General features: G+C 43.7%; 1 protein-coding gene across 1 annotated transcript in view; it reads right to left on the bottom strand.

The window, feature by feature from the left end:
• The window catches only part of LOC115181683 (guanine nucleotide-binding protein G(o) subunit alpha-like), a 40,413-nt gene that overhangs the window by 2,579 nt on the left and 13,078 nt on the right, over positions 1–24,756 (bottom strand). Inside the window, exons 4-7 of the mRNA XM_029743513.1 lie at positions 23,908–24,068; positions 18,205–18,333; positions 1,556–1,685; positions 1,362–1,433 (exon numbers count right to left, since the gene is read on the bottom strand). Of these exons, the coding sequence (XP_029599373.1) occupies positions 1,362–1,433; positions 1,556–1,685; positions 18,205–18,333; positions 23,908–24,068 (492 nt within the window). The remainder of the gene's footprint in view (positions 1–1,361; positions 1,434–1,555; positions 1,686–18,204; positions 18,334–23,907; positions 24,069–24,756) is intronic.

Genomic DNA, 24,756 nt, shown 5'->3' with positions numbered 1-24,756 from the left:
AATGATGAACTGATTTGAATGAAGAGAATAATGAGAGTGTGTGTGTGAGGTGTGTAATTAACACAGGGGAACAGTGGGTGGAGGGTTATAGGTTAGCAGACTCAGGACACGCCCTGATAGATGAATTACTCGGTCTCACACGCGTACGCATGCACACACCAAGTGACATTAAAAACATACTAAAGGAGGTCCCATTAAACAAGCTCGTTACACTGTCTTTCATTTGATGAGGGCGGGTGTGTGTGTTGGTGTGTGTGTGTGTGGGCTGGAAGCAAGCAGAATGAACACCTAAATTACTGTTCGCTGTTTAATTACGAGTGACAAGGGACCTATTAGAACGACGGCTGTGGTCGGTCGTGTGTGTGTGTGTGTGTGTGTGTGTGTGTGTGTGTGTGTGTGTGTGTACGCATGTGTGTAGGCGTGTGGTGACAAAGACATTGCAGAGGCATGTCCACTCAGAAGCCACGAGTGACATAAATGACAAGTGAGAAAGAGGGAGAACGAGATGGAGAAAGACTTCCTCCATGTTTGCTTCACTCATCCGTTCCCACTCTGTCCTCCCCATGGACTCTCTATGCGTAACAGTGAGTGTGTAGTGTGTGTAGCGTGTGTGTGTGTAGCGTCTTCTCCATCCTGTCCATTAGCAAAAGGACAACTAGAGGACAACCATGTCAACCAAACTCTACTTAGACTTGGCCAAGTAGCTGTCACTATCAATGGAAGAGTTTCTGTACAGACGGGACCTTTCTAGCCACAATAATAAAAATAAAAAAATCATGTCAAAATCTGTGCACTGCAATATTTGAAAAAAATATATATTAAAAAAAAAAAAAGAAAAAAAGAAATTGCATGCTGGGCTAGTTTGCCATATTTTCTTGTAGCCCAGTCTGGGAGTAATTCTCATTGCTGGTTACATCATCTCTTACCAAATACCAGACCTTTGATGTCGTTGACGATCGCGGCCCATCTGCTCTCTCTCATTCACTCCTGTGCATTCTAATTCCAGCGTGTACACGGTTGTTTACAAGCGTAAAAAAAAAAGAGCTTTTCGTTTGAATTGGGCTTTAGACTAGGGCCTTACCACTAAGGTACCCCGGTATAGAGACTGTCTCTTACCATTGAGGCCCTACAGTATCGAGACTGTCTCTTACCATTGAGGCCCTACAGTATCTAGACTGTCTCTTAACATTGAGGCCCTACAGTATCTAGACTGTCTCTTACCATTGAGGCCCTACAGTATCTAGACTGTCTCTTACCATTGAGGCCCTACAGTATCTAGACTGTCTCTTACCATTGAGGCCCTACAGTATCTAGACTGTCTCTTACCATTGAGGCCCTACAGTATCTAGACTGTCTCTTACCATTGAGGTACTCTTGAAGAAGATGTTGTTGCAGATGGAAGAGAAGAGTTTCAGACTCTCCTGTAGGCGGTTCTGAAAGAGGGGAAATCATTAGATATAACAGTAACATTAGTAATATAGTAATATTGTAATAGTGTTCTGTTCATCAGGAAAATGACGTGTACAGATGTAGGGTTAACAATAGAGTGTCTCACCATACATGGGTCCTCTACTAGAGTCATGTCGTATCCACTGAGAGAAACAACAAATACCACGGCCCTGACGTCCTCGAAACAACCAATCCACTTCCTCCTCTCTGTCCTCTGACCCCCCACATCATACATCCTGGAGAGGGGGAAGGGGGAGAGAATGAGTTTTTAAAGAGGGAGAAATCTGTACATTAGATGGAACACAGAGTCATTGATTATGTGGAGTAGAGAAAATGGGCAGCCTGTGAAACAGGTTATTAGTGTGGTCGTGGTTTGGCCAATGTGTTTAGAGTGTTTTAGATCCATGTGATAATGACAGCTGTCAGCAGGAGGTTCACAGCATAGGTTCAAATAGGACACCTGCTACTATTTAGATTGTGTGTGTGTGTGTGTGTGTCTGTTTATCAATTAGCTAAAAGACAATTAGTAAGTTAATTAATTTACTCAGATTGAGGGAACCGTCTGTTGGGTCCTTCAGGAACACCTGGGTCCTCCGTGAAGCCCCTCGAGGTCCACAGAGAGCTTGCGTCCCAATTGGCACACTATTCCCGATTTAGAGCAGTCTTTTTTATCAGGGCCCACGGGGCTCTGGTTGAAGTAGTGCACTACATGGGGAATAGAGTGTCATTTGGGACACGACCAGAGGGCTTAGAATAAGCCAGAGATGATGGAAACCTCTGTAGTATTTCAGCGTAAGCTAACGTCATTAAAACAAAAAGGGATCTCATTTGGGATTTAGTGATGCCAGTCTCTTTTCTTCTCCCCTCCTAAAAGGCCCAGGGGCTAACAGTTGAACACCGTCACACTCAACTGCAATGAAAACGGTTAAAATATCATTTTTTACTCGCAATAAACCATAACAATTATTAATTTGCAATGAACTTGATATGCTACAGTCCATGTTGAGTATTAGTGAGTTTGTCTCTGCTCTCTGAAGATACTACACTAAAACCCCAACACCTTGGAGGTCTGGTGCTGGCTAATATGGGGTGAAATCAGCTGATAATCAGATACATTGACACGCTGTACCAAAATGAGCGAATGGCGGGGGTTAACGCAATGGCGCACTAGATGATGCATTCAGAGTACAATTTACAAAATGTCACATACTAAAACTTCTGTTTTTCGGCATACTATTTATTTGGGGGTATTATTCGTACACAACCTTGCCTATCAACTTGCTCCATCTGTTCAGCTAGTGTTATCACAGTGTGTGTGTGTGTGAAGTATATAATATCATCCAGCCACATCTATAACATTTGAGCAGCAGGTCATCTGGATATTGGTCTGTAGCTAACTGGACTTAATAGTTTATTTCTCTTGATGTGTTTTGAGGGTTTTATCTGAAGTAAATAAGTCCAAGGCAATAGACCGATACAGTGAGATGCATTCTGCATCCCAAATGACACCCCCATTTCCTATACAGTGCACTACGTTTGACCAGGGCCAATAGGGTCCCATGTATGGAATGCCAATAGGGCCCCGTGTATGGAATGCCAATAGGGCCCCGTGTATGGAATGCCAATAGGGCCCCGTGAATGGAATGCCAATAGGGCCCCGTGAATGGAATGCCAATAGGGCCCCGTGTGTGGAATGCCAATAGGGCCCCGTGTGTGGAATGCCAATAGGGCCCCGTGTGTGGAATGCCAATAGGGCCCCGTGTGTGGAATGCCAATAGGGCCCCGTGTGTGGAATGCCAATAGGGCCCCGTGTGTGGAATGCCAATAGGGCCCCGTGTGTGGAATGCCAATAGGGCCCCGTGTGTGGAATGCCAATAGGGCCCCGTGTGTGGAATGCCAATAGGGCCCCGTGTGTGGAATGCCAATAGGGCCCCGTGTGTGGAATGCCAATAGGGCCCCGTGTGTGGAATGCCAATAGGGCCCTGTGTATGGCAGTGATCTGAAAGGTAGGATATATCATACAGACCTGTCCCTATTATATTGGATTCTTTATTTATGTCCTTCCTGTCATTTGTTCTTTCGCTCGTTCTTTTAGTTCTTTCATTCCCTGTTTTGATCTTTAAATTCTAAATTACAAAATGTCCCTTTTTTTCTTACAAATTTCAACCACATCTCAAAATCACAATCACAAAATGAACTAATGACGGTAGCCGATACCCTCTTTTCTCTTTCCCCCCCACCCTCTTTTCTCTTCCCCCCCACCCTCTTCTCTTTCCCCTCTCCCCCACCCTCTTTTCTCTTCCCCCCCCACCCTCTTCTCTTTCCCCTCTCCCCCCCACCCTCTTTTCTCTTTCCCCTCTCCCCCCACCCTCTTTTCCCCTCTCCCCCCCACCCTCTTCTCTTTTCCCCTCTCCCCCCCACCCTCTTTGCCCTTTCCCCTCTCCCCCCACCCTCTTTTCCCCTCTCCCCCCCACCCTCTTTTCTCTTTCCCCTCTCCCCCCCACCCTCTTTTCCCCTCTCCCCCCCACCCTCTTTTCTCTTTCCCCTCTCCCCCCCACCCTCTTTTCTCTTTCCCCTCTCCCCCCCACCCTCTTTTCTCTTTCCCCTCTCCCCCCCACCCTCTTTTCTCTTTCCCCTCTCCCCCCCCACCCTCTTTTCCCTCCCCCCCACCCCCCACCCTCTTTTCTCTTTCCCCTCTCCCCCCCACTTAACTTGTAAATTCCTTGTTCATTCATCAGTATTGGTTAATTATCTGATGCTCTGATGAAGACGAGGTGAAATGGAGAGGCCGCGTCCCCATAGCGCCCTATTCCCTATATAGTACACTACTTTTCACCAAAGCCCTATGGGACCTGAATAGGGTGCCACTTGGGATGGTGTCTCATCTCTCTAGAGGCGGAATGAGGGGGTCACAGGTCAATGGGAAGCAGGCTGTGTGTGTGTGTGTGTGTGTGTGTGTGTGTGTGTATGTGTGTGCGCACTAAACTGGCCCGTGACATCTGGGTGGCGAGGGCTGGTAGACGGAGACGATGTGATTGGAGGATTAAACGAGTGTTCCATTCGGTCTTTCATTACATAGTTAATTAGGGGTTAGCTAACGAACTGCGACCTACGTTGACCTTGACTGAGGAAGAGTGTGTGTGTGTGTGTGTGGGTGAGGTTCAGGAATAAATCTCTCCATTCCCATCTTTCTCTGGGTCCCTCACCACATACTTTAGAGAGAATGAAAGAGAGAAGAGAGAATGACAGATATTATAATGAAGCCTCCCTCTCCTCCTTTTACCTAATCAGGTACTACAGCTCCGCCCACAGCGCAAACACCCCGTCAACAACTATGGGTCATAAAAAGCCTGTGAAAAAAACTGTCGTCTTTTCGATAGAGAGGCAGACAATGGGTGACAACAAAGGCCTTACACACCCATTCATCCACTGGTCCTTTTAGTGCTCTACCATTTAACCTACCCCCGCAGTGCACACAAACACACGATGGCTGTGGGATTTAGCAGTAGTCAACGTGACAGAAAAACAACAAAAGCAAACCATGTGTGTAAGTAGAGAAGAGGAGTGGAGGAGAGATCAGAAAGGAGGAAAACGAGAGCTCAAGAAAGAGACTGACCCTCCGACCAAACAGAAGCCACTTCCTGTCATCCAGCAATCATTCAAAATACTTTTATTTGACATCTAGATGATGCACACACACCTATGGGGCTGACACGTAGACTACTACAGAGACTAGTATGTACTGAGACGTCTAAAGACTGTGGAACATTACAAAGCACACTATATAAAGATCAGGATGAGCCTCTGCCCAGAGACGTGATGCAACATCCCTGGTCCAATGTTTACGTTTCAATTATTCAAATAATGAACATTTGGCGTGATTCATAATTTAGTGTGTTTGAAAACATAAATCGAAGTGAAATTGGGTGTGAAACACACACAAGAAAAGTCTCATCTCATGAATGTTACAAGATATTCCAGAGAACTGTTCTGTTTTTTTCTGCCATTCTCTCTCCCCTCTCTCAGTAAGTGTGTATAACAGATACCTCCACTTCAGTATCTATCTTGTTTAGAAAAGGTGAAATGGACAAAAAAAATCATTTTCTTTGGAGAGATTTGACCTTTTCCCCGTCTGTCCGTCCTGCCGCGTTGTGTTGTGCTGAGGGCTATTGTCTTTGAGGAAATTGAAAACGGGGGACTCGGTCCCCATACCCCCATCCACAGAGATTTACGACTAGAGTGGGGTGCGTGTGTGTGTGAAAGAGAGAGTGTGTGTTTTATGTGATGGGTAATTTTTGTCAATAAAAGCATCTATAGTGCAGTTTGATTGACAGCTTTCAATTTCATGTGTCCATGACCCTACATGCTGATTGTATGTGCGTGTGTGTGGTGTGGTGTTGATTCTGGTAACCCAAATCAAATTTTGTATTGCTCCTAGACAAAGGCCATCACACAGATATTCTGCCAATTTGTGAAGCACACACACACACACACACACACACACACACACACACACACACGTAAAAGGGTCTGTCTGTCATATTGACATGCAGTTCCCACAACGCAGTGTGACAATGTTTAGATGCAAAACAGAGGCACCTTATGAAAAGCCTCTCGCCACAGCCCAGGTAATATGGTTTATCATTTTAATTCATTTTAAATACAGAGGTAATATTGTTACGTTTTCATAATTCATATGAAATGCAGAGGTAATATTGTTAGTTATTATAATTCATAGAAAGTGAATTTTACAGAGCAGGTGTAGAAGACTAGAGTGTGGGTTACATCCCAAATGACGCCCTATTCCCTATAGGGTACACTGCTCTGGTCTAAAGTAGTGTACTATTTAGGGAATAGAGTCCCATTTGGGATGCAGATTGTGTTTGGAACAGTTGTTTAGAGAGAGAGGGGAGCTCCATTGGAACAGTTGTTTAGAGAGAGAGAGAGAGAGGGGAGCTCCATTGGAACAGTTGTTTAGAGAGAGAGAGGGGAGCTCCATTGGAACAGTTGTTTAGAGAGAGAGAGAGAGAGGGGAGCTTCATTGGAACAGTTGTTTAGAGAGAGAGGGGAGCTCCATTGGAACAGTTGTTTAGAGAGAGAGAGGGGAGCTCCATTGGAACAGTTGTTTAGAGAGAGAGAGAGGGGAGCTCCATTGGAACAGTTGTTTAGAGAGAGAGAGAGAGAGGGGAGCTCCATTGGAACAGTTGTTTAGAGAGAGAGGGGAGCTCCATTGGAACAGTTGTTTAGAGAGAGAGAGAGGAGCTCCATTGGAACAGTTGTTTAGAGAGAGGGAGAGGAGCTCCATTGGAACAGTTGTTTAGAGAGAGAGAGAGGGGAGCTCCATTGGAACAGTTGTTTAGAGAGAGAGAGAGGGGAGCTCCATTGGAACAGTTGTTTAGAGAGAGAGAGAGGGGAGCTCCATTGGAACAGTTGTTTAGAGAGAGAGAGAGGGGAGCTCCATTGGAACAGTTGTTTAGAGAGAGAGAGGGGAGCTCCATTGGAACAGTTGTTTAGAGAGAGAGAGGGGAGCTCCATTGGAACAGTTGTTTAGAGAGAGAGAGAGGGGAGCTCCATTGGAACAGTTGTTTAGAGAGAGAGAGAGGGGAGCTCCATTGGAACAGTTGTTTAGAGAGAGAGAGGGGAGCTCCATTGGAACAGTTGTTTAGAGAGAGAGAGGGGAGCTCCATTGGAACAGTTGTTTAGAGAGAGAGAGAGAGAGAGAGGGGAGCTCCATTGGAACAGTTGTTTAGAGAGAGAGAGGGGAGCTCCATTGGAACAGTTGTTTAGAGAGAGAGGGGAGCTCCATTGGAACAGTTGTTTAGAGAGAGAGAGAGGAGCTCCATTGGAACAGTTGTTTAGAGAGAGAGAGAGGAGCTCCATTGGAACAGTTGTTTAGAGAGAGAGAGAGGAGCTCCATTGGAACAGTTGTTTAGAGAGAGAGAGAGGGGAGCTCCATTGGAACAGTTGTTTAGAGAGAGAGAGAGGGGAGCTCCATTGGAACAGTTGTTTAGAGAGAGAGAGAGGGGAGCTCCATTGGAACAGTTGTTTAGAGAGAGAGAGAGGGGAGCTCCATTGGAACAGTTGTTTAGAGAGAGAGAGGGGAGCTCCATTGGAACAGTTGTTTAGAGAGAGAGAGGGGAGCTCCATTGGAACAGTTGTTTAGAGAGAGAGAGAGGGGAGCTCCATTGGAACAGTTGTTTAGAGAGAGAGAGAGGGGAGCTCCATTGGAACAGTTGTTTAGAGAGAGAGAGGGGAGCTCCATTGGAACAGTTGTTTAGAGAGAGAGAGGGGAGCTCCATTGGAACAGTTGTTTAGAGAGAGAGAGAGAGAGAGAGAGGGGAGCTCCATTGGAACAGTTGTTTAGAGAGAGAGGGGAGCTCCATTGGAACAGTTGTTTAGAGAGAGAGAGGGGAGCTCCATTGGAACAGTTGTTTAGAGAGAGAGGGGAGCTCCATTGGAACAGTTGTTTAGAGCAGGTAAGGGTGCTCTCAAGCGGCTAGATGTTCTTTACCATTCGGCCATCAGATTTGCCACCAATGTTCCTTATAGGACACATCACTGCACTCTATACTCCTCTGTAAACTGGCCGTATCTGTATACCCGTCGCAAGACCCACTGGTTGATGCTTATTTATAAAACCCTCTTAGGCCTCACTCCCCCCTATCTGAGATATCTACTGCAGCCCTCATCCTCCACATACAACACCCGTCCTGCCAGTCACATTCTGTTAAAGGTCCCCAAAGCACACACATCCCTGGGTCGCTCTTTTTTCAGTTCGCTGCAGCTAGCGACTGGAATGAGCTGCAACTATCTCTCAAACTGGACAGTTTTATCTCAATCTCTTACTTCAAAGACTCAATCATGGACACTCTTACTGACAGTTGTGGCTGCTTCGCATGATGTGTTGTTGTCGTCTCTACCTTCTTGCTGTTATCTGTGCCCAATAAATGTTTGTACCATGTTTTGTGCTGCTGCCATGTTGTTATGTGGTGTTGCTACCATAATGTGTTGTCATGTGTTGCTGCCATGCAGGTCTCTCTTTATGTAGTGTTGTGATGTCTCTTGTCGTGATGTGTGTTTTGTCCTATATTTTTAATCCCAGTCCCCAGGAGGCATTTTGTCTTTTGGTAGGCTGTCATTGTAAATAAGAAGTTGTTCTTAACTGACTAGTTAAATAAAGGTTAAATAAAATACAAATGTATTGAGAGAGAGAGAGAGGAGCTCCATTGGAAGAGTTGTTTAGAGAGAGAGGAGCTCCATTGGAAGAGTTGTTCAGAGAGAGAGAGAGGAGCTCCATTGGAAGAGTTGTTCAGAGAGAGAGAGAGAGAGAGGAGCTCCATTGGAAGAGTTGTTCAGAGAGAGAGAGAGAGAGAGAGAGAGGAGCTCCTTTGGAAGAGTTGTTCAGAGAGAGAGAGAGAGGAGCTCCATTGGAAGAGTTGTTCAGAGAGAGAGAGGAGCTCCATTGGAAGAGTTGTTCAGAGAGAGAGAGAGAGGAGCTCCATTGGAAGAGTTGTTCAGAGAGAGAGAGGAGCTCCATTGGAAGAGTTGTTCAGAGAGAGGAGCTCCATTGGAAGAGTTGTTCAGAGAGAGGAGCTCCATTGGAAGAGTTGTTCAGAGAGAGGAGCTCCATTGGAAGAGTTGTTCAGAGAGAGAGAGAGAGGAGCTCCATTGGAAGAGTTGTTCAGAGAGAGAGAGAGAGAGGAGCTCCATTGGAAGAGTTGTTCAGAGAGAGAGAGAGGAGCTCCATTGGAAGAGTTGTTCAGAGAGAGAGGAGCTCCATTGGAAGAGTTGTTCAGAGAGAGAGGAGCTCCATTGGAAGAGTTGTTCAGAGAGAGAGGAGCTCCATTGGAAGAGTTGTTCAGAGAGAGGAGCTCCATTGGAAGAGTTGTTCAGAGAGAGAGAGAGAGAGGAGCTCCATTGGAAGAGTTGTTCAGAGAGAGAGAGAGAGGAGCTCCATTGGAAGAGTTGTTCAGAGAGAGAGAGAGAGAGAGGAGCTCCATTGGAAGAGTTGTTCAGAGAGAGAGAGAGAGAGAGAGAGAGAGGAGCTCCATTGGAAGAGTTGTTCAGAGAGAGAGGAGCTCCATTGGAAGAGTTGTTCAGAGAGAGGAGCTCCATTGGAAGAGTTGTTCAGAGAGAGAGGAGCTCCATTGGAAGAGTTGTTCAGAGAGAGGAGCTCCATTGGAAGAGTTGTTATTTTGACCTTTATTTAACCAGGTAAGACCCATTGAGGTTAGAAACCTCTTTTGCGAGGGCGACCTGGCTAGAAGGCAAAACAGGGAAATAGCAGCGTGTACATACAAAGGTACAAAAAACAATACACACAAAAGACAATGTCACAAGTTCCAAACAAATCTGATGATTAAAAACACCTGCAGCTCTCAAAAACATTGTTGTCAATCAGAGTCTTAAAAATCAGCAAGGTCACCAACTCCCCTAACTTTAAGATCTTCTGAAGCATGTTCCAGGATGAAGGGGCATTATGGGAAAATATTGTTTCCCCATCTCAGTTCTGGCCTTAGGAACAGACAAGGACAGCCGCGACTGAACAAGACTGTATTGAGTGACTGATCTGGTCAGTAAGGAACAGAGATACAAAGGGAGTTGGCCTATCAAACACAAAAGGTGTCCCAGTGCTTTAGCCTCCTGATGGAGAGGTCCATTGCACCATGACGTATAAATAACAGTGATGGAGGAGTGATCTAGCATTGGTGATTAACCCTAAAGCACCATGATACACTGTGTCCAGAACTAAGGTACTTGTATATAGACAATATCACCATAAACAGCACAGAACTAAGGTACTTGTATATAGACAATATCACCATAAACAGCACAGAACTAAGGTACTTGTATATAGACAATATCACCATAAACAGCACAGAACTAAGGTACTTGTATATAGACAATATCACCATAAACAGCACAGAACTAAGGTACTTGTATATAGACAATATCACCATAAACAGCACAGAACTAAGGTACTTGTATATAGACAATAACACCATAAACAGCACAGAACTAAGGTACTTGTATAGACAATATCACCATAAACAGCACACAACTAAGGTACTTGTATATAGACAATAACACCATAAACAGCACAGAACTAAGGTACTTGTATATAGACAATATCACCATAAACAGCACAGAACTAAGGTATTTGTATATAGACAATATCACCATAAACAGCACAGAACTAAGGTACTTGTATATAGACAATATCACCATAAACAGCACAGAACTAAGGTACTTGTATATAGACAATATCACCATAAACAGCACAGAACTAAGGTACTTGTATATAGACAATAACACCATAAACAGCACAGAACTAAGGTACTTGTATATAGACAATATCACCATAAACAGCACAGAACTAAGGTACTTGTATATAGACAATATCACCATAAACAGCACAGAACTAAGGTACTTGTATATAGACAATATCACCATAAACAGCACAGAACTAAGGTACTTGTATATAGACAATAACACCATAAACAGCACAGAACTAAGGTACTTGTATAGACAATATCACCATAAACAGCACAGAACTAAGGTACTTGTATATAGACAATATCACCATAAACAGCACAGAACTAAGGTACTTGTATATAGACAATATCACCATAAACAGCACAGAACTAAGGTACTTGTATATATACAATAACACCATAAACAGCACAGAACTAAGGTACTTGTATATAGACAATATCACCATAAACAGCACAGAACTAAGGTACTTGTATATATACAATATCACCATAAACAGCACAGAACTAAGGTATTTGTATATAGACAATATCACCATAAACAGCACAGAACTAAGGTACTTGTATATAGACAATATCACCATAAACAGCACAGAACTAAGGTACTTGTATATATACAATAACACCATAAACAGCACAGAACTAAGGTACTTGTATATAGACAATATCACCATAAACAGCACAGAACTAAGGTACTTGTATATATACAATATCACCATAAACAGCACAGAACTAAGGTACTTGTATATAGACAATATCACCATAAACAGCACAGAACTAAGGTACTTGTATATAGACAATAACACCATAAACAGCACAGAACTAAGGTACTTGTATATAGACAATATCACCATAAACAGCACAGAACTAAGGTACTTGTATATGGACAATATCACCATAAACAGCACAGAACTAAGGTACTTGTATATATACAATAACACCATAAACAGCACAGAACTAAGGTACTTGTATATAGACAATATCACCATAAACAGCACAGAACTAAGGTACTTGTATATGGACAATATCACCATAAACAGCACAGAACTAAGGTACTTGTATATAGACAATATCACCATAAACAGCACAGAACTAAGGTACTTGTATATATACAATAACACCATAAACAGCACAGATTTAAAAAGTGCTTTGAACAAGATCCTTTCTGAGTGATATTGGAAAACATTTTGTTCCTAAAATAAAAGGCCAACCTCAACATCAGTTTCTTGGTCAAGTTATCAATGTGCCGTTTTAAATTCTGATTTTCATCTAACCAAATCCCAGAATAATTATAGGAGGTAACTAGGGCTGTTGCGGTGACCTTATTACCACCACACCCGGTGGTCACGAGTCATGAAGACAGTCAAATTCCACGTGACCGTTTAGTCACGGTAACTAGGCTTCTCCAAGCTCTGATGCTGCTGATGGTCATTAGTAGCCTACCAAACTTGCTAACTGCCTGGTACTCAGCACTCTATTGTCCCTCTAAATACTCTGACATCAACGTAAATGTGATCGAAGATCTAATCAAACACTTCATGAGAGCCCATGAGCTCATGTTGCGTGACATTTCTATAGGCTATGCAACTGCGTGAGAAATCAGTGATGGCCTCTACTAAAAAGAGGATCCCAGCAGCTTTCTATAGGCTAGACCTACTATATTTATTTGTCAACTTTTCTAATATTAAGCACATTGCTTATATTTACAACAGGAGTATATCCTACATGGCTGGCATAATAAACCACGGGGAAAAGCGTCCTCCATTTGCTATTTCAGTGCATAGATGACATGTATTTTTTCCCACTGTCCGTTTCAATACAGGTGCATGATAATGGTCCATTCTAAATAAATAAAAAATGTCACACATATATTATTTAGTATATGTAAAGACAAGATTAAATCAAGAATAGTCTGATGGGTGACAATATTAGCATATCACTTGTGAATGATGCCCAGCACAAGAAATAATTACTTTTTTAAAACTCGAATCGTAGTTGCACACCTCATGTAGCCTCGCCCATGGGCCTATATGTTTTGATAAGGTTTGTATCACAACTAAAGTGGCCAAATAACTTCTTAAAACAAAGCACATTAATCAGGTATAGAGCCTAACTGGCATACATAAGCAGCGCGTGAGTTTCAAGTTTGGGGAAGATCATTTTCAACATAAAAATGCACCTTTATAATAAAAGCATTAAATGCATAATTGCATTTGCGGTCACTTTTGATAATGGTGTTTTCTGCTAATGGACCATTCTGCTTATAGCCTACTACCATGTGCTCATTGCTGCGCTTATCATTGGAAGAAATAGCCTAATAGTTTATCAACATTTTAAGCTTAACGTTCTGATCTGTTGCATCAGCCACATTGTGTAAAAAGTGTTTTTTTGATGCTAGTGGTTGTATTCATTTGGGATCTCTCTCATCCCACAACTATGTTTGGAATATTTATTTCTTGCACAGGATAGATCAACTTTTGTACTATGGGGGGTAGTAGATTAATGTAGGCTAATGCTTTTGCTGTTCGTTAGGCCTACTCATCTTGTCTGCTGCCGAAAATAAATGTGGACAGTTCTTCCGATATGTACCTTGGAATTGGATACGATGAAGACGATGTGTCTGTCTTCACTTTTTTATAGGGAGCATTCCGGCCAAACGAAGGGGATGCGGCCGTGAAATTGTAGGCATTATCGAGTGCTTGTCAACTTGTGACTGAATGACTGATGTAGTGTGTTCTGCTTAGTGTTTTCCCCAGGCTGTACTCAGACCTTTCAAGATACTTTTTACAATCATCATTAGAGTTGCATCAACGCATTAGAATGTATTAAACATCTAAACAGCCCAACGTTTGTAGAGCAACTAAAGTTACATTAATAACTCTAAATTAAGCATATAGGAGTAAACCCACTTCTTTGTTAACTGCTCAACATTGAATAGCCGCATGTGCGCACTCCCTCAAATCATTTGGAGAAAATATCCTTTCTATTTTATTCAGCTTTGTTCAATTGTATTCTTCACACAATAAAATAATGCCACGGAATTGTAAGCAAATGTTGTCTGCTAAATGAACTAGTGTCGCCCACAGCTATATGACATAGTCAGATCAGGACCTGCTAAATGAACTAGTGTAGCCCACAGCCATATGACATAGTCAGATCAGGACCTGCTAAATGAACTAGTGTCGCCCACAGCTATATGACATAGTCAGATCAGGACCTGCTAAATGAACTAGTGTCGCCCACAGCTATATGACATAGTCAGATCAGGACCTGCTAAATGAACTAGTGTCGCCCACAGCTATATGACATAGTCAGATCAGGACCTGCTAAATGAACTAGTGTCGCCCACAGCTATATGACATAGTCAGATCAGGACCTGCTAAATGAACTAGTGTCGCCCACAGCTATATGACATAGTCAGATCAGGACCTGCTAAATGAACTAGTGTCGCCCACAGCTATATGACATAGTCAGATCAGGACCTGCTAAATGAACTAGTGTCGCCCACAGCTATATGACATAGTCAGATCAGGACCTGCTAAATGAACTAGTGTCGCCCACAGCTATATGACATAGTCAGATCAGGACCTGCTAAATGAACTAGTGTCGCCCACAGCTATATGACATAGTCAGATTAGGACCTGCTAAATGAACTAGTGTCGCCCACAGCTATATGACATAGTCAGATTAGGACCTGCTAAATGAACTAGTGTCGCCCACAGCTATATGACATAGTCAGATCAGGACCTGCTAAATGAACTAGTGTCGCCCACAGCTATATGACATAGTCAGATTAGGACCTGCTAAATGAACTAGTGTCGCCCACAGCTATATGACATAGTCAGATCAGGACCTGCTAAATGAACTAGTGTCGCCCACAGCTATATGACATAGTCAGATCAGGACCTGCTAAATGAACTAGTGTCGCCCACAGCTATATGACATAGTCAGATCAGGACCTGCTAAATGAACTAGTGTCGCCCACAGCTATATGACATAGTCAGATCAGGACCTGCTAAATGAACTAGTGTCGCCCACAGCTATATGACATAGTCAGATTAGGACCTGCTAAATGAACTAGTGTCGCCCACAGCTATATGACATAGTCAGATCAGGACCTGCTAAATGAACTAGTGTCGCCCACAGCTATATGACATAGTCAGATCAGGACCTGCTAAATGAACTAGTGTCGCCCACAGCTATATGACATAGTCAGATTAGGACCTGCTAAATGAACTAGTGTCGCCCACAGCTATATGACATAGTCAGATTAGGACCTGCTAAATGAACTAGTGTCGCCCACAGCTATATGACATAGTCAGATTAGGACCTGCTAAATGAACTAGTGTCGCCCACAGCCATTTGACATAGTCAGATCAGGACCTGCTAAATGAACTAGTGTCGCCCACAGCCATTTGACATAGTCAGATCAGGACCTGCTAAATGAACTAGTGTCGCCCACAGCTATATGACATAGTCAGATTAGGACCTGCTAAATGAACTAGTGTCGCCCACAGCTATATGACATAGTCAGATCAGGACCTGCTAAATGAACTAGTGTCGCCCACAGCCATTTGACATAGTCAGATTAGGACCTGCTAAATGAACTAGTGTCGCCCACAGCTATATGACATAGTCAGATCAGGACCTGCTAAATGAACTAGTGTAGCCCACAGCTATATGACATAGTCAGATTAGGACCTGCTAAATGAACTAGTGTCGCCCACAGCTATATGACATAGTCAGATCAGGACCTGCTAAATGAACTAGTGTCGCCCACAGCTATATGACATAGTCAGATCAGGACCTGCTAAATGAACTAGTGTCGCCCACAGCTATATGACATAGTCAGATTAGGACCTGCTAAATGAACTAGTGTCGCCCACAGCCATTTGACATAGTCAGATCAGGACCTGCTAAATGAACTAGTGTCGCCCACAGCCATTTGACATAGTCAGATCAGGACCTGCTAAATTAACTAGTGTCGCCCACAGCTATATGACATAGTCAGATTAGGACCTGCTAAATGAACTAGTGTCGCCCACAGCTATATGACATAGTCAGATCAGGACCTGCTAAATGAACTAGTGTCGCCCACAGCCATTTGACATAGTCAGATCAGGACCTGCTAAATGAACTAGTGTCGCCCACAGCCATTTGACATAGTCAGATCAGGACCTGCTAAATTAACTAGTGTCGCCCACAGCTATATGACATAGTCAGATTAGGACCTGCTAAATGAACTAGTGTCGCCCACAGCCATTTGACATAGTCAGATCAGGACCTGCTAAATGAACTAGTGTCGCCCACAGCCATTTGACATAGTCAGATCAGGACCTGCTAAATGAACTAGTGTCGCCCACAGCTATATGACATAGTCAGATCAGGACCTGCTAAATGAACTAGTGTCGCCCACAGCCATTTGACATAGTCAGATTAGGACCTGCTAAATTAACTAGTGTCGCCCACAGCTATATGACATAGTCAGATCAGGGCCTAAGATAAGGACAACTCAGAGTAGCTATTCTGTTCTTCTGAAATAGACTACATTTTCTTCACCTGTCTAAAATAAATGGATTTATTGTGAAGGTGTAGGCTATATTACATGGATTTATTAGACTTTTTAAAAATGTAGATTTTCCAAAGATCAGCATCAGTGGCTTGTGTGGAAGCCAAGAGATGCTAACTGTGTTTATGTTAATTAACGGTCAATTACCGTGAGATGAACAGTTACCTGGTTGACAATCACCGGCTGATGAAATTCCGTGACCGCCACAGCCCTAGAGGTGACCCTATAGATTTGCTAGCTTTTTAGAGTTCAAATCCGGAAGTGTCTCCATCTGTCTACTTTCAGAAAAGAGAAAACCGACTCAGAAATCCGAGTCGATGTGCTAGGAGTCGAGTAATCAATTCTTTTTGAAGTCGACTCTCCACCACTTCGTCGTTTCAGTTAACAGTTGGAAAAATGGCAGAGAAAGGCAAGTGACAGCAGTGAAGTCCTGTATCGCTAAACTTTGAGAAGTGAAATGCACATTTAGTAAAGTGGGATTGAGGTACAGTAATGGTAGTACCGCTGCACTACCATCTGAAAGGGAAGCACCATGAGACCCAACCTGCTGCTGGCAGCAGTGCAGCTGCATTGTGAATTCACATGGACTTTTATCAATTGTTCTTATTGTTTTAATGGAAGCCGATAAAAAAAAGTGGCAGTTTAAACATTAAGATTTTTTTTCTCCATTTGTCACATCCCTACTATGTTTGTTTGTGTGTGTGTCCGTCCGTATGTATACGCGTGCCTGGCTATCAGACTCTAGTCCACTGTGTGTTGATAAGGCCTGTTAGGGTATTGGCATATTGACTTCCTGCTGACTCAATCACAGACCAATCAGATATAAGTTTGTCTGATTGGCACTAGCCAAATTGGCGGTTAGAGATAAGTCTCTATGACAAAATGAGTGTGTGTGTGTGATAACGTGACATGGTCCCAAAGATGAAAAGATACAAGCACCTGTCATAGGTATTTTTGATCACTTTTAAGTTAAAACCTCGTACTTAAAGTTTACCTGAAAACTATAGTCGGCGGGGCTCTAAAGACCAATTTGGTTGCATATGCGACTAAACATTTTGCTGCGTGACCACAAGTTTTATTTTGGGAGAATTGTGTCGTGGGCCGTTCTAAAACTACATGTGCGTCGTTAACCACTTGTTTACACTTTGTTCAGTCATGTTACCTCATTGGCTAGCTAGCTAACAACCTGGTAACTTGACCAGTATTATCCAACAGTGGAGGCTGGTGGGAGGAGCTATAGGAGAACGGGCTCGTTGTAATGGAATAAATGGAACGGTATCAAACACATCAAGCATATGGAAACCACATGTTTGACTCTGTTCCATTCCAGCCATTACAATGAGCCCATCCTCCTATAGCGCCTCCCACCAGCCTCCACTGATATCCACCGTTGGGGCCGCAAAAAGAAAGGAAAAGGGATAGCTTCAATAACCATAGCAATTAATGAATTAATAAATGACAGATCTCTTGCATGTGGTCAACGCACAACGTTTTTAAAGAGACAGTGTACAATTTACAATGTAATATATCTCAATAGGACAATGGAGCTTTTACACAATGTAAAAACCTAATATTACACTAATGACTCTATAATTTCAATGACAGGTATTCATATCAACATTTTAGCTTTTATAATAAGCGCATGTCTTTGAAGTGTTACATGTTAGTTTCTAGGGCACATGTGCTTCAAACGAAACTACAATTCATACAGGCCCAATATAGACTGAATCAATTGGAAAAACATTTTCTGGTGCACCTAAATTTAATGTGGTGCTCCTAACATTTTTAAGTTGGGAGCACAAGTGCTACCAATTCATTTCTTTAACATTTAGAGCCCTGATAGTAGGCCTTTGTGTTTTGGGAAAGTTATATTTTCAACAACAACAAGAGAAGACACACAATAGTATTATTTACCTGAAGAGCAGGTGTTTGACTTTGAACTGTGTCTCTATGACCCCGGTGGTCCTCAGTCTGACCCTCAGGACATCCGTTTCCGTGGGAACAAGGTCTGGAGAGATGATACGACCCATGTTCTCAAAGAAACTACAGGAGGAGGATGAGAAAGACAAAGATTAGATGATTTGATCTAAACATTGTATATCTGAAAAGGTCATTTCAAAAGCTTGAGATAGAGAGACACAGACAGAGAGACATACAGTATGCCTGTCAGGCTGTGCTTAATTTAAGGGCACCTCTCCGTTTTGGACTGTTTGATTCCGGTACCTCTCGAAGCATGAAAAATAATTATTTCAAAATTATAATAAAAGCGATCAAAGTTCATTCGGGTTGCCTCTTCGTTAATTCTCCTGCCCCCACAAAAAAACGTAATGTGAAAAAGAGGATTTTCAGCCCGGGCCTAATATTTCTAAGAGTTGATTCGGGCCGGCCCAGGTTTATGGTTTGTGCAACATTGTAACCCATGTTTGAGACCAATGCGTGGTCGTGGCTGTGTGAGAAGCGTGTATGTTCTCTCCCCCTCTCTGCTCTGATAGACATGAGCCTGCAACTCCCGTCTCTCCTGCGTTGCACTTCATCCTTTATTTAGTTACAGAATCATAAGGTTCTGGAAGGGCTGCAGCAACCTTGATAAATGTAAATACATTTGCCAAAATTACAGAATTACTGCTGTCTGTTCAGAAAGAAATGAAACCATTCAGAATGTCCTACTACACCATGAGAAGGCCTATCATTTAGCCACAGAGGATCAATAGCTTCTTTTAAAACCTGCCTGGCTGTGGATTGTAGCCCAATAACAAGACCTACAGTCAGGAATGTTCTGCAAATCTGTCAGTGAACGACAGCATGCAGACAAAACAGGCCTTTCACAATATTTCAAATACAAATCGCAGGAAAACACAGGTAGGAAAGCAAATGGTAGGAAAGCAAATTTTCTCCTGCAGAAAACAGAAGACTCTAATCTGTCTGCTGTAGGCTGACAAAATATTTGATCAACTTCCAAATATTGTTTTACATAGTAAAGAGAGAGAGAGGCTTTTGGCACAAGCGCATAGGTGAGTCAGTGAAACTGGAAAGCAGTTTTAGGACTATAATTTCCTCCTCACATTGTGTCTCCACACATCTAGGTCTAGACTATTAATGGGCTCAGGACAAGGTCCATTTTTATTGATCTCAGATTCTCAGTTTGTCAGTGTCAAAGTAGCCTGCCATTTCAATTATTTGCGTGGTGTTAAAAAAATTATAATAAAAATATTCTACCAAAGTCTACAGTCATGTAAAATGACGTATAATTACATGAAATGCGTTTATAAAAAGCAAGACTTTTCCAGGACCCTAGGCTACTAAACATGTTTCCAGTGTGTGCAACTTCTGTTAAGTGCCTCTACTCTACTGCTCTATGCAAATATGATGATATGCATGCAAGGATTTATTATAAAAGGGCATTTTTTCCTCATGCGTTCTGGTACCTAAGAACTCCCCAGCTCACCCCCCTCTCACACTCACTTTTTGTTCCGTCACCTCCCAATTTACAAATGAAGCACTGCTGTCAGGTGTGGAATGCAGTGATAAGCTAACCCCCAGGAGATGCTACGATACTAATCTCCATACTGAATATTCATACTAGTGGATTAATGGCTTTTAGATCGAGTTATAGCTTTACATAATACTGGTACTCTGAGGCCATGGTTTATGTAACAGATGGATTATACTGGTGTGTGTGTGTGTGTGTGTGTGTGTCAGATGGTTGCAGGGTGTGTTACAGCCCAAGTAGCTGATAGGGAATGACTGGGCTAGAATGTCACCATCACTTTGATGCGGCAAAGCCTCCATTCTGTGTGTGTGTGTGTGTGTGTGTGTGTGCGTTTCTGTGTCTGCAAGCATTTGTGTGTGTGTGTCTGCGTGACTTTGTGCGAGGTGTATTTCCCAGGCTGTGGTGTCCGGCTGGTGCTCAGTGGGTCTCCAGGGGACCTGTCGCTGTAGATAAAGCCAGAGCAGAGGCCTCATGCTGGGGGAGAGGAGGAGAGATGACAGCCTCCTGCTGGGCTGGTTGGTTCAGCCTTCTCTCTGTTCATTTTCCCCTCTTTCTCCCTCTATACTTCAGACTCACCTCCGTCACATAGATTTGTCCATAATGACCACCTCTTCTCTCTCTTAATAGGTCTTTTCTCCCTTGTCTCGCTCTCAGGGTGATCATGGTTGATTCTTTGTGACAGTGTGTGTGTGTGTGTGTGTGTGTGTGTGTGTGTGTGTGTGTGTGGATTGTCAGTGACACACACCACAAGGCTAATCACAGGACAGCAGGCCTCCCCACTCAGATAATTAGACCCCTGGATCTCTCTTTAACATATGCTGATTCAACCACAGATAATTAGACCCCTGGATCTCTCTTTAACATATGCTGATTCAACCACAGATAATTAGACCCCTGGATCTCTCTTTAACATATGCTGATTCAACCACAGATAATTAGACCCCTGGATCTCTCTTTAACATATGCTGATTCAACCACAGATAATTAGACCCCTGGATCTCTCTTTAACATATGCTGATTCAACCACAGATAATTAGACCCCTGGATCTCTCTTTAACATATGCTGATTCAACCACAGATAATTAGACCCCTGGATCTCTCTTTAACATATGCTGATTCAACCACAGATAATTAGACCCCTGGATCTCTCTTTAACATATGCTGATTCAACCACAGATAATTAGACCCCTGGATCTCTCTTTAACATATGCTGATTCAACCACAGATAATTAGACCCCTGGATCTCTCTTTAACATATGCTGATTCAACCACAGATAATTAGACCCCTGGATCTCTCTTTAACATATGCTGATTCAACCACAGATAATTAGACCCCTGGATCTCTCTTTAACATATGCTGATTCAACCACAGATAATTAGACCCCTGGATCTCTCTTTAACATATGCTGATTCAACCACAGATAATTAGACCCCTGGATCTCTCTTTAACATATGCTGATTCAACCACAGATAATTAGACCCCTGGATCTCTCTTTAACATATGCTGATTCAACCACAGATAATTAGACCCCTGGATCTCTCTTTAACATATGCTGATTCAACCACAGATAATTAGACCCCTGGATCTCTCTTTAACATATGCTGATTCAACCACAGATAATTAGACCCCTGGATCTCTCTTTAACATATGCTGATTCAACCACAGATAATTAGACCCCTGGATCTCTCTTTAACATATGCTGATTCAACCACAGTCAAGTGTGTGAGAATAGGAGACACAGAGAGAAAGATTTAAAATATAGGTGAGTTGTACAGGTGTACAGTGCAGGTGTGTTCAGGTAAGACGTGTGTCAGGTCAGTATTCACCCTGGCAGTGTGTTTTAACAGGTAAGACGTGCGTCAGGTCAGTGTTCACCCTGGCAGTGTGTTTTAACAGGTAAGACGTGCGTCAGGTCAGTATTCACCCTGGCAGTGTGTTTTAACAGGTAAGACGTGCGTCAGGTCAGTATTCACCCTGGCAGTGTGTTTTAACAGGTAAGACGTGCGTCAGGTCAGTGTTCACCCTGGCAGTGTGTTTTAACAGGTAAGACGTGCATCAGGTCAGTGTTCACCCTGGCAGTGTGTTTTAACAGGTAAGACGTGCATCAGGTCAGTATTCACCCTGGCAGTGTGTTTTAACAGGTAAGACGTGCGTCAGGTCAGTATTCACCCTGGCAGTGTGTTTTAACAGGTAAGACGTGCGTCAGGTCAGTATTCACCCTGGCAGTGTGTTTTAACAGGTAAGACGTGGGTCAGGTCAGTATTCACCCTGGCAGTGTGTTTTAACAGGTAAGACGTGCGTCAGGTCAGTATACACCCTGGCAGTGTGTTTTAACAGGTAAGACGTGCGTCAGGTCAGTATTCACCCTGGCAGTGTGTTTTAACAGGTAAGACGTGCGTCAGGTCAGTGTTCACCCTGGCAGTGTGTTTTAACAGGTAAGACGTGCGTCAGGTCAGTGTTCATCCTGGCAGTGTGTTTTAACAGGTAAGACGTGCGTCAGGTCAGTGTTCACCCTGGCAGTGTGTTTTAACAGGTAAGACGTGCGTCAGGTCAGTATTCACCCTGGCAGTGTGTTTTAACAGGTAAGACGTGCGTCAGGTCAGTATTCACCCTGGCAGTGTGTTTTAACAGGTAAGACGTGCGTCAGGTCAGTGTTCACCCTGGCAGTGTGTTTTAACAGGTAAGACGTGCGTCAGGTCAGTATTCACCCTGGCAGTGTGTTTTAACAGGTAAGACGTGCGTCAGGTCAGTATTCACCCTGGCAGTGTGTTTTAACAGGTAAGACGTGCGTCAGGTCAGTATTCACCCTGGCAGTGTGTTTTAACAGGTATGACGTGCGTCAGGTCAGTATTCACCCTGGCAGTGTGTTTTAACAGGTAAGACGTGCGTCAGGTCAGTGTTCACCCTGGCAGTGTGTTTAACAGGTAAGACGTGCGTCAGGTCAGTATTCACCCTGGCAGTGTGTTTTAACAGGTAAGACGTGCGTCAGGTCAGTGTTCACCCTGGCAGTGTGTTTTAACAGGTAAGACGTGCGTCAGGTCAGTATTCACCCTGGCAGTGTGTTTTAACAGGTAAGACGTGTGTCAGGTCAGTATTCACCCTGGCAGTGTGTTTTAACAGGTAAGACGTGCGTCAGGTCAGTGTTCACCCTGGCAGTGTGTTTTAACAGGTAAGACGTGCGTCAGGTCAGTGTTCATCCTGGCAGTGTGTTTTAACAGGTAAGACGTGGGTCAGGTCAGTATTCACCCTGGCAGTGTGTTTTAACAGGTAAGACGTGGGTCAGGTCAGTATTAACCCTGGCAGTGTGTTTTAACAGGTAAGACGTGCGTCAGGTCAGTATTCACCCTGGCAGTGTGTTTTAACAGGCAAGACGTGTGTCAGGTCAGTGTTCACCCTGGCAGTGTGTTTTAACAGGCAAGACGTGCGTCAGGTCAGTGTTCACCCTGGCAGTGTGTTTTAACAGGTAAGACGTGCGTCAGGTCAGTATTCACCCTGGCAGTGTGTTTTAACAGGTAAGACGTGGGACAGGTCAGTATTCACCCTGGCAGTGTGTTTTAACAGGTAAGACGTGCGTCAGGTCAGTATTCACCCTGGCAGTGTGTTTTAACAGGTAAGACGTGCGTCAGGTCAGTATTCACCCTGGCAGTGTGTTTTAACAGGTAAGATGTGCGTCAGGTCAGTATTCACCCTGGCAGTGTGTTTTAACAGGTAAGACGTGCGTCAGGTCAGTATTCACCCTGGCAGTGTGTTTTAACAGGTAAGACGTGCGTCAGGTCAGTATTCACCCTGGCAGTGTGTTTTAACAGGTAAGAAGTGCGTCAGGTCAGTATTCACCCTGGCAGTGTGTTTTAACAGGTAAGACGTGCGTCAGGTCAGTGTTCATCCTGGCAGTGTGTTTTAACAGGTAAGACGTGGGTCAGGTCAGTATTCACCCTGGCAGTGTGTTTTAACAGGTAAGACGTGCGTCAGGTCAGTATTCACCCTGGCAGTGTGTTTTAACAGGTAAGACGTGCGTCAGGTCAGTGTTCATCCTGGCAGTGTGTTTTAACAGGTAAGACGTGGGTCAGGTCAGTATTCACCCTGGCAGTGTGTTTTAACAGGTAAGACGTGTTATTAGTTTACTCACTACAGGGCAGAGTCGTTGAGTTCAAACTCGTAACCCCTGGCTGTGGCCTCTCGGACCCCCTGGTCAGCCCACAGACAGGAAAGGGCGTGGCCAATGAAAGGAAACAGCACCTGATCCTCATCAAAACACCTCCCACAGGACAACACAGAGTGGGCGTGCACCTGGGGGGTGAGAACAAAGATGGTATCATGTACATACAGCTTACATGAGACAGTACTGAGTGGACATGAAGCTACACACACTGCAGACGCCAAACTCTCTCCCACAGCACGAATAACAAGGTTAGCAGTAGAAACGAGTGACCTCGGCCATAAAAACAGAATTCATCACAGTTTCACAGCTCTACTTATGAGCCGTCAGACTCAGTGTGGGTGGTGATGCTTTGAGCTCTGTTACCTTTGGCAATAAAGTTATTCAAATTGAATGGAACCTGACAATAACACCTCCCACCCAATCTCTCACGCACGCACGCACACACCTTCTCCCGATCAGACCCCTGTACCATGTCATTACAAAGCAATTACACTACAACTCATCCACTTAACTGGTTATTATTGATGCCTATTTGAACTATGACATTCTAACAAAATAAAACTAGAGAGTGTGTTTGTGCATGTGTATCTGCGTCCGTATCTCCGTGTGTGTGTGTGTGTCTGTGCAAGTATCTGTGTCTGTGTGTGTGTGTGTGTGTGTGTGTGGGGAATGTCCTGAGCTGCCAGCAGACTAATGGGTCAGGGCTGAGTAAACATGGAGAGCAGTAGCAGCCAATCAGACCACTGAGACCCACCAGCCTTCTCTGTGTGTGACAGACACTGCTGTCTGCTGATGGCATGCTGCCCTCTAGTGTCC

The sequence above is a fragment of the Salmo trutta genome, unplaced genomic scaffold, assembly GCF_901001165.1.
Source record: "Salmo trutta unplaced genomic scaffold, fSalTru1.1, whole genome shotgun sequence".
NCBI lineage: Eukaryota > Metazoa > Chordata > Actinopteri > Salmoniformes > Salmonidae > Salmo > Salmo trutta.
This window is presented reverse-complemented; position numbering and strand designations above follow the sequence as displayed.